Source organism: Tetrao urogallus (assembly GCF_951394365.1).
Source record: "Tetrao urogallus genome assembly, chromosome: 1".
NCBI lineage: Eukaryota > Metazoa > Chordata > Aves > Galliformes > Phasianidae > Tetrao > Tetrao urogallus.
Genome location: NC_136813.1, coordinates 64,900,426 through 64,913,423, shown reverse-complemented (window position 1 = coordinate 64,913,423; position 12,998 = coordinate 64,900,426). Strand labels below are relative to the sequence as shown.

Genomic DNA, 12,998 nt, shown 5'->3' with positions numbered 1-12,998 from the left:
CACATATTAACATTGCCTAGATCTTTATGCTGAAGCTGAACCTGACAGGATGTATACCCTATAGTAGGATTAATTTCATCTTCATTAGCCTAATCATCACATCCTTTCCACATTGCTGGCACTAATGAGTACAGGCGTGTAATTGGGAGCTCAAATCCTTGGCTGGGAGCACTCTGTCCTATGTGTCATACCAAAACAGAACAAAACCAAGTGGATTTTCTGTTTGGTTTTAGGCCTTTTCCAAAGCATTGTATAAATGATGAACTTTTAAAAGAAGTGAGATTATACTTTGGTAGATTTCTAAACTGTGTGGAAGAGACTAGGAATGAGAGAGGTACTCAGTCCCTGGGTTGCTGGTGAAGGTGATTTCAGAGCAGAGAAGCAACAGCACAATGGAAAGAATTTAGGTATGAGAATGAGAGCATGAGGAGCTGGTCTGTGGTACAGGAGCTCTATAAAGATTAGGGGCATGGCATGTTTTTGAAAGTTGTACGTGATGTGTGAAGAATCTGGCCATTAGGTTAGGTTATAGGTTTTCAGAGTATAATCACAATAAAGGATGATTTTGTCCAAATTTGAGAAACCACAGAGCACCTGAAGTTCCCTCTATAATAAAAATTGCCTTTCAACTATACTTGCACAACTGTGTTTTATCTCCTGTCTTCATGTTGGGTCTGTCTTACTACGTGATCATGTTTTCTATAGGTAAACATGAAATATTTCATTTTAAATATTTATGTATTTTATGCTGAAGAAGAATATACAATACAGGAACAGCTTTTTCTATTTCACACATTTTTATTTTTTATTTTTTATTTATTTTTTATTTTTAACTCTGTGCACAATAAATAATTCCTTCTTTAACACAATTATCCAATTCTTTTTCCCCTCTGCAGCACAGAATAACAGACAAAATCCTTCTCGTCAAATGCCTTACTGTGCTGGGATGTGTTATTCTGATGTTTTTTCTCAACTCATTTGTTGCAGGTGTCTACTTAGATCTTGGTAAGTTTCACAGTTTTATTCTATTTTATTAAAATAATAATAATAATAATAAAACAGCTAACTAAACTGTAACATTTTTCTGAGTCTATTCAGAAAACCCATGGTTTTGTAAGTCCCTGACCTTACAATTTCATTGGGTTAATCAGAACAGCAGTTTCTCAGAACAGGTTTTTGAAATGCAGTCACGACTCAGTCACCCCAGGAGGAATAGCAGGTAGAGCTCTTAACTTCATCTTTTTCTGACTTCCCAATATTAACTAGGTGGATAAACATTACAGAATGAGCAAATTTGACCTTACCATGATTTCAGTGTAGCCTTGAATAAATGACCAAGATTCATTACGGAGATCAGAAAGCAATTACTCTGTGTAAGAACATTTAAGTAGTCTAGCTTAATTTCGTGAGTAAAGATAGCTCTTCGTATAACTTCAAGTTACCATTATGTTATCATCAAAATAAATCATTTCCCAAAATAAAATCTAGAAGACACTGCATATGATTGAAATAAAAATAACTACATTCAGTGCCTAGACCTGTCTGTGCAGGTCTTTATACAGTTATTATGTCTAAATCCCTATAAGGACATTCTTGAAATGTCCCAAAAATAGAACAAAATTAAAACTCATGTTTAACTGAAGAGCAGTTATAAAACCTGCCTGTAACATGAAAAGTTAATGATATTTTTTTGGGCTGTGGAGTGTTTGGAAGTTATGGAATTTCAAATTTATGTTTTCTCTTTATCTGAATCCCTTCACTGTGTATGTCCAGTGGAAAAAAAAAAAAAGCAATAGATTTAAGGATGAATAACTCATAAAGAATAAGTCACTGGCTGAATTATAATGTGCATTTTGGTTATGCACAGTATAGAGCTAGTTCTAACTGTAGAGTGGTGATCAGGTTGGAAACAACATCTTCCGCTCCTGTTGCTACTACTTCAGCTATATTAGCTGGCTTAGTAAGCTACCAGTAGCCAAAGGTGGCTCTTCTGTTTGCTTGGACCCAGGGAAACACCGGAGTTGGTGTTATTGGCATCAATGGGGGGATGTGAGTTACTGTATCTGGAGCAATGTGTTTTTAAATAAATACAGCTATGCTGCTAAACACATTTATTCCAAGGACTGAGCTGCAGCCCTTGGACCTAGGCTGCAGGATGTCTGTATCCATGCTGCTCAGACCTCATCTCTGCAGAGCAGTCTGGCACTGCAACCGGCTCCGCGCTTCCTTATGACATTGTAAATAGTTTTGTACGCATGGGATTATTAAGTTGCCAGTTCACTTCAAGGGAAGTTTTGTAGCCTAATAAAATTGTTCTAAGTCCACAATACTGAGGGCATATGGTGTATTACCCTGTATTTGTTATGGGGTTTCAGTGCATAAACTTGTCTGAGCTAATGTTGCAGTAACTGCACAGAGCACAGACCTAAACGTGACTCACCCTTGTTTCTGTTTGAGTGTGATTCCTGCAACAAATTGCCTTCAGAAGTACTTATTTTTGTTTGAGATGAAACAAGCTGGGTCCGTCCAAGACAGGGGTCTGAGTTATAAGCAATACTTACACAAGGGGGATTGTGGGACACTGGGACCTCACTGTGGACTTGGACTATGAGGTTTCCTGACAGTGCTTCTGTGCAGCAGAAGTGTGGTGCCTGGAGCAATATGAGCTTAGGAGAGGGGACACTGTTTCAGCCAGTGGCTCCAGTGACCCTGCTATGGTGGCAGCTTTCCTGTTCCAGAGTATCTGCTGTGATAGAAATGGATAATTCAGTAAAGAATACTGGTTGTTAAAAGTTAAAAGGTATGCTGATGCAATATAGCCACAAAAGTGCAATGTTACTATAGCATAGGAAGAAACAGAAATTGAAGACACAGGCATTTGAAGTCACTGTGGCTAAGAGCGTAACTGAAGAGTTCCCACCAGCAATTTAAGAAATCAATTTTCACTCTTACTTTTCTGCCTCAGATAAGTGAGCGCTGAACCATATAAGATTTTGTGAATAAACCCAAAATCTAAGTGGTTTTGAAAACCCACATGCAGTCAGTAAAGACCACATAGCATTGATTGCATGTGCAGCTAGTAAGATATTCTTTCAAGACTGTAAGGTAATTGGAGTACTAGAAGAAATCTAGTAACAGAAGAGTGGTTTTTTGTTCTACTTCATGTCAGTAAAATAAGTGCAAGATAGTGACATGGTTGGCAGTGCAGGTTTTTGTAATTCACTACCCAATCTTCTGCTGCAATCTTGAAAGTAAACATGGGCTGTATGTGTTATTTAGTTTCTATCTGTTCTGTATTCATAGTAAATCCATCAGATTAGTAAATAAATGTTATTAAATCATATACATAATTCTATTAACACTTAATGGAACCTGCAGACTTCTACTGAGATCTCACTGATGACTCCTGAGTTCCACGGTCTTGATGCTTGCTGTCACTATCATTACTGAAGTAGTACTGCTGTGGGTTGCTATGGATTTTAGTCCTCCAGTGGATGGAAATAAATTTCCTAAAATACAGCACATCTTGTACTCTGGTGGTTTGGCTATATTTGTTCAGTAAGTTTTTGCATAAAAATGAAAGTAGATTGTAATTCAGTGTTTATTTTCCTACTAGAATAATGTTTTATACAGAGGCTTAAGTGTTAGAAATCTAATAACTTTTAATTGCATTTGGTAGAGTGAATTAGAAAGATTATAGAATTCTTTATCAGTCCCCAGCCTTCAAACAATTTTTCCATAATGAACCTGGAATCATTGATATAATTTGAGGGAATTGACATTTTAATTTAACTAATAAATTTGCATACTTAACTGTCTTAAAATGCAGAACACTTTCCTATTCAGTTTTCTTGTACCTGTTCATCTGTAGACTAATTCTATGAAATGCCTATGTCAGTGAAAAGCTAACAATGAGACTTCAAACAGACAGACATGGCAAACTTCAGACTTCTAGAGTGCTTTCATTCAGCCACTATAGGATATTACTTTATTGATAAAGCACTGGTAAAGCATCTGAGGAATCTTGCTTCCTTCTGCCTCTGGATCCTCTCCTCTCAGGGTCACGTCAGTCATTTCTGAGTCAGGGAAAAGTCCTCTCCTGCTTTTAGAGAGCTGCAACAGAAGATTTTGCTTTCTTCTTCAAGAAACAAGGTGTAAACTCAAGAGCAAACAAATCAGATACTGATGGTTTCAGGGTAGAGATACTGTTACTGACTCAGCTGCAGATGGGAAGTCACACCAGGAGAAACATAGCTATATATTTGCCTAATTTGTACAACTTGTATCTTACATTGTTGAAACATTTAAAATCTGTGACTGAAATAGTGGAAAAGGAGGGAAATCGTTGTTTTCATTTAAGCTGACTGGTTTTTGTTTGGAAGGCCACGTTTTGCAGAGCCCTTTTTGATGTTATTATCAGCACATTCAAGAAGAAATGTTTTCAATCTCTATAGATACAAAAGACTCCTGCTGTCTTGTCACTCCTTGGGATGCCAGTCATTGTATTTTCTGACTAATTTCTGTAATGTACTGAAAATTTGTTGAAATTTACAGGCGCTGAGTGAGTGAAGGAAAGCCCTCCATTGCCCTAAAGAGCTTCTTAAACTTGCTTAAATTTGCTGTTGAATCACTGACTGTCAGAAGTTCTGCAGCAATATGTACTTGGCTTACAACAACCAAATCAGGTTTTCCACTACTGCATCCTGCTGAGATTTTAACAGCTCCCTCCGTTTTCTTTTCTGCAACATTTTGAATAAGTGGTGCAAGGACAGATGCCTAAGAAAAACTGTAAAAACTTTGAACTGTTGTTCAAACTGTTATTTTGGAACATTTTTCTGTACAAGAGGTGGTAAACAAATAAAACCATCTTATCCTACTATCATATATAGTAGTAGAGTTATAGAAATCTATCACTGCTTACAAACAATGAAAACATATAAACAAAAGGAAACAAACTGGGTTATGAAACTGTGTTTGTACCCATAGGAAAGAAAACAGTGTGCTTATATTCTGGAAATGATTGCTTTCAGGTGAATATATGCAATCCTTGTGAAATGTCCATTATAGAAGTATTCTTCTTGTTGAGGGTTATTTCATGAAATGTCTGGGATTAAAAAAGAAAAAAAAGGATCAGCTTGATAAACCAATGTATAATTTATTGCTGAAGAACACCAGAAATCCTGGTGAGACAAATAGCTATTAAGCTATAAAAAGTAGTGAATGACAGATTTAAGAAAGTGTACACTTAATGCCAAAAGCCACAATGTTAAGTTTAGAACATTTTCCACCAGTATATCCTCAGTGTAAAAAGTTGCTCTTTAATTTGTCACTGAATCTAACATTTATTCCAAGGCTATCTATAGGCTGTGATGTTAATCAGTTTTAATTGAGGAAAGCTTATGGGCATGGCCTAACTGCTCAAATATTAATGAATTCTCAGCTATTTAACTCTGTTAAACCCTGTATTTTCCCCTGTATTTTTGCAAACCTTTCCAATGCGGTTTGATGAATTAAGAAGCTGGATACACAGACTGGGATCCAAGTTTTATGGACCTTTTCTAAATAGCTATAAATATTATCTGAATAATCTGTGGTTGCCTGGAAACTCCTTCACACAGTTCCAGGTAGTGTGAGCTAGATTGTTTTGGTCCTCTAAACAATTGGACTGGGGATGCCTTCTCTGTATACAGCAGTAGGCTCTGCTTTCAGAGTGTTGGTGGTGTTGTGATATACATGGTTTTGTGGGCAAAACTGAGAACTTATTTTTAGTCTAATTAAAGGTTTTATCTATGGAAGCAAAACACAACATTTATTGTTCATGCGCTTATGACAATACCAGCACATTGAATTACCCAATCAATACAAAAGAAAATCCACTAACAATATGGAATTAAATCTGTTGTAAACAATAAATGATAAAAAAAATAATTAAAGCAAGAAGAGAGCACACATTCCTTGTATCCTTTGATGCTCCGCAGGATGTAAAGCTTCACAAGGCTGAGTAGAGTGTGATGAATTGTAGATACCTTGAGAATTTTACTTGGAGAAGTATTACAGGGATTTCTTCCTCCTCTTTACTGGGAGGTGTATAATGCTGATGTTGACGGTTTCTTCCTTCTTGTGCTTGAGTCCACTTGAGCTCAATATTATCAATTTTTTTTTTTTTAACTTTATTCCTTGCAATTTTGTCATATATAGAGTTATATAAATATTACAGACTTGGTCGCTGTCTTTTTTGTTACCTCAGAAATGGGTTTTGACTCACATCACAGACTGCGCTATTAGCAACTGCTGAGTTGTTGATAATCCCAGGGCAGTTGATATCATCCAATGCCCTCACCTTCAAGGCTTTTTCTATTACTTCACATCCGTATTCCTTTACATTATTAAGTTCAAGTCAAAAGTAGTTCATTACACGCAGCATCTAGCTATTCCTAGCTATGTAGGAATTGGTAACAGTATGCACTAAACCACCCAATTATGCAAAAATAAGCAAAACAAAAATAAGGTATGTCTTCTATTTGTTAGTTTTGGATATATTTTGCACCATCTTTTGTATTTTTTTATACTGATAGGATAGTTAATTATTTTTCTTTGCTTTTGTCCGGGATTTGGCTGCCATCCACAGAAGTGCATTTTTTTTTTGCTACAATTACTCATTCTGTGCTCTCTTGCCTGTGTGATTTTTTTCTCTTATTATTTTCCATTAATAGTCCACATATGTGAAGCTGTGTCGCTGCTTTTCATTAATAATGTTTGGGAGTTTTTTTTGACCTTGTAATTTTAAACAGAACAACAAATTGTAGCATCTGATGAGAGTAGTCAGCCTACTGTAGCAAGATATCTTCGGGCTATAATTTTAGGTACTTCTCTTTGGAAGCCCCTTTCTGGAGATCCTTTCAGATCCTTACAGCTGGGATGCTTAGCTCAAAGATAAGACTAAATTGCAAGTCTTCAGGTAAGCACTGGCCTGCTACAGAGAGCAGACTGATAATACTGTAGAGATGGTATTAACTACAGCCATGAGTGGATTCTGGCATATTTGACCTCATTTAGTGCTCTTTTTCTCTATGCTCTTGCTTAATTCCTGTATTATTTAGCTGTTTTGACATGCAGTAGTGTTGGTTTAAGTTGTCTAGTACTTCAACATTGAGATCAAGAAGAGCTCTGTACATGCCTGACCTACTCATCTCTAAATATGTAGCATGGAAATTTGGTTGGACCATGAAGATGCATATTGTTTTAAAATGAGGGTAGACATAATTGCACATACAAGACTTAGCACATCTTTGATTCACAGTGATGTTGAAAACAATCCTTGTAAAGTGTATATGAACATGACTTAAAAATAAATGTACAGTTATTTTGTAGAAATAAAAATGTTGGAGTAGAGCATTGATGCATTCAGCATTGAGTATATAACTCACTTTGGTACAGATCTGAGTTATTGTTCCTTCTCAACATAACACTCTCTGAAAATAGGAGAAATCTTCCTGCAGTCCCTGTGGTTTTAATTTTTTTTTTTCTTTTTTTTTTTCTTTTTTTTAATTACACCCTTCAAAGTGCACAGTCATTTTTATGGGCACGTAAATAAACATGGAAAATATTCTGTCTGTGTGGTTGTTCATACACCTGATGTGGAAAAAAAAACCTCTACCACCAAAGCTGGGCAAGAGTAACAATTATATCTGCTAGTACACTTTCTGTGCTTTAGTTCTTTCTTCCAGAGATGTTGACCTTCGTTTTATCTTGATATTCACATCTTAAATTTTTTTTGTCTCTTAGAGTCAGTGAGATTCTGCCAATATAGTCTGTCTTCGTTTCAATAACGTTTACTGAGGTAATTTTGTAATTTTTTAAAAGACTTTTAGATGGGTGTAATATACACAGCTATATCTCAACACATCTCTGCTGATGTAGCATCTAGCTAGAGCTAGTAAGGAAGCTAGTAATGGTTTCTTACAGGAATCTATCTTGGTTGCCATCCTATCTTATTTATGGTATTGTGCTTGAATTCATCAGGAGAATTAACAAAATCCATTCCATCTATTCCCAATGCACAGAGGCTCATTCAGTGATTACAGAGCAGCTATTCCTCTGCCTCCTTGTTTTATGCTATGCTCTTGTCCTTCACTTCAAAATTTATTTCTATTCATACAGGTTTCTGTTTTGTTTGCCTTGCATAGGGTTATAGTTTCCATCAATGACGGAGACCAGCTCAAGACGCCTGGAACAGACGGGCTTAGGCTCTGGTGGTGCAAGAAACAAAGTTTATTGTTGTTACAGGGTTTTTATATCTTTTAGCTACAGGAGTATACAATACTTAAATCAGATAACATTCATGTGGCTGACAGCAATACATCATTACTTAATTAACTCTTTTGTATTATGATCAGTACAGTGATCAAAAGGCGTTCTCTTCACAGAACATGTTCTGCTCTTGGTCACGGAACGAAGAAGCTGTAACTTATGCTTGCCAGTTTCATATGACAGTCCTTCCCTTTCAGGAGGGGCTGCATGTTCCCCGTTTGACCCTTTCAGGCCAGCCAGGTCTGTTTTGCTTAACAGTCTTTCTCACATCAACTTCTTTCTCGTTCTTTCAATCTTCTTATATTCCACCAGGCATTTCCTGATGCAGGTGCAAGCTGTTCTGGACTGTTACTATCATGGTTCTACGTTCTACCACCAAGGAACAGCCTTGTGGTGCTACAAATAGCACAGAACAGCTGGAAACAATTTATATGATGCTAAGCTTATGAAAAGAGATTACTCAAAAGACAAGCAAGTTGCTTTGTCAGAGAGTAATTCTGTTAAAAAAAATTAAAAAATGAAGTTCAAAGTGCTTATCAGTTCGAAGTGCTTATCAGTTGACAACAAACGTTGTTTGTAAGAACTCAGTATGATTTCAGAATGGACATTTTTGGGGATACCTGACAACATTTTTAAAAAAATAATTGTAGAAAACTAAACATGGAGTATTTGAGGTGCTGGCATAGGCTGCCCAGAGAGGTTGTAGATATCCCGTCCCTGAAGGTGTTCAAGGCCAGGTATGATGGGGCTGTGGACAATCGAGTATTTAGTATCTGATCTAGTGGTTGGCAAACCTGCCTGTGGCAGGGGGGTAGAAACTTGATAATGCTTGAGGTCCCTTCCAACACAAACCATTCTATGATTCTGTGATTTTAATTCATATTCAGGACTACTGATATTCAATGAGTAGAATGAGCAGTACTGGAAATATGTCTTTGATCCTGTTGTTTGATGCAAATATTTCTATATCCATGCATAATAGTATAATCAAATGTGTCATACATAACATTACATCTGCACTTCGGTGTATGAAGGACTAGCAGGTTAATTTGTGAGGGTTTATGGAGGTAATTGTACTTCTGATTAAGCTGATGGGGCACACTGTTGGATTTAATTCTTCTTATATTCATTAATATGCCATGTAAGCCATGATTCAAAGGTTAGCACCAAAAGATATAGCTTGTTATGGATGTTATAGGCATGAGGAGTCTCTGTTTTTCACAAAATGGCAAACAGAGAATTGCTAAGATCAGAGAAAAAGAATATCTCATTTTGCTCAATTGCAAAAGTCTAAAAAAAATCTGTGTCCATCATTTTGTTTGTAGGAGTATTACATTTTCATCTATCAGAAGCTGATTTTTAAAGATCTGTGCTCATTGCTCACCTATTCTGTATGTGATTTTGAATACTGTGTAGCCTGATTCTTCCTAGCTGCTATTATGTCTCCTAACTCTTCTTGTTTTATCCTTTACTGCCACTGCAAAGATTGCTCTCTGCTCTCTGTAGCAGGCCGGTGCTTACCTGAAGACTTGCAATTTAGTCTTATCTTTGAGCTAAGCATCCCAGAGTCTTTAATTTTTTTTCCTCAAAAACCAAGTTTTCAGACGGTTTGTCATATTTCTTTGCCCTGGATTTTCTAATGGTTAAGCATAATGCATCTTCCCTGGGTTTACTGGGGATTAAGAGAGCAGAGGCTGCTTCACAGGATTTGTTATTCATAACCCTGATTCTGTATTTCAGGAGACCATCGGGCTCAGTTTCTGTGTTACTTGTCTTCCATGCAGGACTGTTAATATCCAGGTGCTTCCCATCCTAGAGCTGGGCAGTTACACCTACTCCTGTTTAAATATAGAATCCTGCACCTGTCTAACCTGAGCAGCACTCTCTTTTGCCCAGGCCAGCACTGAAGTGGCACAGTGTTATTCTGGCTTCAGTTTTCATTGCAAATATCTCAAGAACCACTTGAGTTTCCAGAAGCATGAATTATAAATGCGCTCTCGGTATTCATGTGGAAAGACATTATTTCAAATTCTGTGCACGTAAAGGAAACATACAGTACCTGCATGTTCACATTGTTAGGAGGAAACTTATTATACGTTTCAGCTGCTACTAGGCCAGATGGAATTACTTTTACTAAGGAATACAGATTTTTCTTAATGAGCATTTGAAAGGCCTGCAGATTACACAGTATTTTCTTCCTTTCATTTATTTCCCTTTCACCTACCTTCCTCCCACATATTCTGTACTTCTATTTGATAATATTAGATTGTTTTATATTTTCTAGTTCTTTTGCTTGATTATTTCAAAATAGGGTTTTTATTTTTTATTTAGCAAGATTGCAATTGCATTCTTCTCATCATGAGTTATTTACTATTCCAAATGTGATTTTCCCTACTGGGTAAAGTGAATGAGAAAAGAAAAGCACTCAAGCTATTTCTGCTGTACCATTTTTCTGGTTTCTGGCAGAAGACACAAGACTATTTTCTAGGAAGAATGCATTATAATTTTTCAAGGTGCATTTTATAATTAAATATCATTTTATTTTTCCTAAAATAAACAGTCACTGTCTTTAACAGGTGCTGTGTCAGTGCAGAAATGGAATTTAGATTCAGTTTCTCCCTGCATTATATTTCCAGAACACCAATTGTTGTGAAACAGAGGCGCTGAAAGGCAGTAAAAGAAGTAGTTTGTGGAACTATAAATGGGCTTTGCTTTCACTGTAGTAATGAGAAGTTATTCTTTTTAAAATTCACTCTTTCTCTTCTACCTGGCTCTCTCTTGTGGCCCAGTAAGCTAAAAAGTAAAAGAACAGTCATGCCAGTCTGTAATGCATCCTGGTACTTTCAGTTCTTTGAAAATGGAGGAATCTTTCAAATTGAATCCAAAGCAAATGCAGAGACACTCAAGCGTATAAAACGTATAAAATGATATTCTTTGCTATCTTGAACATACTTAAAAGAACATTACTTAAAAAAGCCTCTGGACACCAGCCCATTTAGAGACGCAGATTGCCATGTCTGTACAGGCTCCATAGCTTACTTTGACAAACAGTTTGACAGAGAGCAGTCAATCAAGTAGTTATAGCCTACACTGACTACTGTGTCCTTCAAGTATTGGAAGATGTTATTCTTGTCCAGGTGCAAGGATGCTTGAAGTCAAACCATGTCATAAAGGGGGATCTTACAGAAACCCCACCAAAACTCCTTGAGAGACTCCATCCTTCCTCTCTCCTTCTCTTTGTTTCTGTACTGTACCCATCCTCTGGGAGACAGGTACCCATATCTCTTCTTTGCAGTTACTACAAAGATAGCAAATTCAGAAAAGCCTGTGCATGTAGACTGTGATAAGCTATGTACAGCCCAAACTGGCAGCTGACATCTTCAATTCTCCAGAGATCTCTACTTGCTGGAGTACTTCAGAAAAAGACACATTCCTTACCCATCTGTATTTCTCAGAAACAGACCACTCTTCTCTCACTCTAAGCTGTGTGCATGGAGCTAGTGCATATTGCTAAAGCCCATGGTGCAAGAAAATGCTGACTCTTATCAACTTCTAGTGCATTTGTATTTCATTAGCTTTAATGAATAATTATCTCTATATAATATGTTCAAGTTGAGGCAGGAATTTAGAAATAATGCCCATGTTTCATCACAAATTTTTCAGAACTACTGAAAAATTCCTATTCTTTAATCCTTCACTCCCTTTTACCTAATGATGTCACTTACGTGTGTGCAAAATAGCAGTAAAATTCTGCTGCTGAGCTCCCAGTCTGCACCTGTCTACTTCCTCTTGTAGTTTCCCCTCTAACAGGAATTGCTGCCATCTATACTTAAGGAAGAGTTGGTCCCACTGTATTTTACTGGTATTTGGTGGACACCTAAGAGTTGAAATTAGCTGGTGCACATCCATACTGCTTTCTTTGTGTTTAGTGAAAATAGCTATTTAATTTGAGTGGACAGATTCATTTTACTTTGGGGAGAGGTAGAAAGTATCGATGAAGATTGCAAAAAATGTAGTAGGTGTCAGAAATTTTAGTGGATGAGGGAGAGGCTCCGGATTTAGTCAATCTGGACTTTAATAAAGCCTTCAACTCTGTCTCCCACAGTATTCTGGGGAAGCAGGTACACGCTTGGACAGATACACTCTTTGTTGGGTAAAGAACTGGCTGGAGGACTGGGCCCAGAGAGTGGTGGTGAATGGAGTTAGATCCAGCTGGCAACCAGTTACTAGTGGTTTTTCCCAGGGAATCACTGTCCCTGGAGGTGTTCAAGAACTGCATAGATGTGGCACTGAGGGACATGGTTTAGTGGGCATGATTGGTGGTAAGTGGATGATCGGACTAGATGATCTCAGAAATCTTTTCCAACCTTCATGGTTCTATGAATTGACAATTTCCTCCTCACTTTCTTTTGCCTTTATGGAGACTCCTATTGTACTCCTGTCCCTGTGATTTGTAACTGATCTTGCAGTCTGCAAATGCCTTTGATATGGATGAGACTACTGAGTACTTTTAAAAGTTTCCTGGAAGACCTTCTGTATGAGCTTTGCCATTGCTACATTTAAGCTACATGCATACCCAGGACCAGGTGCACAAAAAAATCTGCACCCATTATCGGCTTCTGCCATGATCCAGCATTCAACTCGAGGAATGCAGAGTATTGCCACTCTGAGGTCAGCCCTGGAGTCTG

General features: G+C 37.3%; 1 protein-coding gene across 1 annotated transcript in view; it reads left to right on the top strand.

The window, feature by feature from the left end:
• The window catches only part of OCA2 (OCA2 melanosomal transmembrane protein), a gene marked incomplete at both ends in the record, with an annotated part of 205,850 nt that overhangs the window by 81,025 nt on the left and 111,827 nt on the right, over positions 1 to 12,998 (top strand). The window contains one exon of the mRNA XM_079544452.1: positions 897 to 1,005. Within this exon, the coding sequence (XP_079400578.1) occupies positions 897 to 1,005 (109 nt within the window). The remainder of the gene's footprint in view (positions 1 to 896; positions 1,006 to 12,998) is intronic.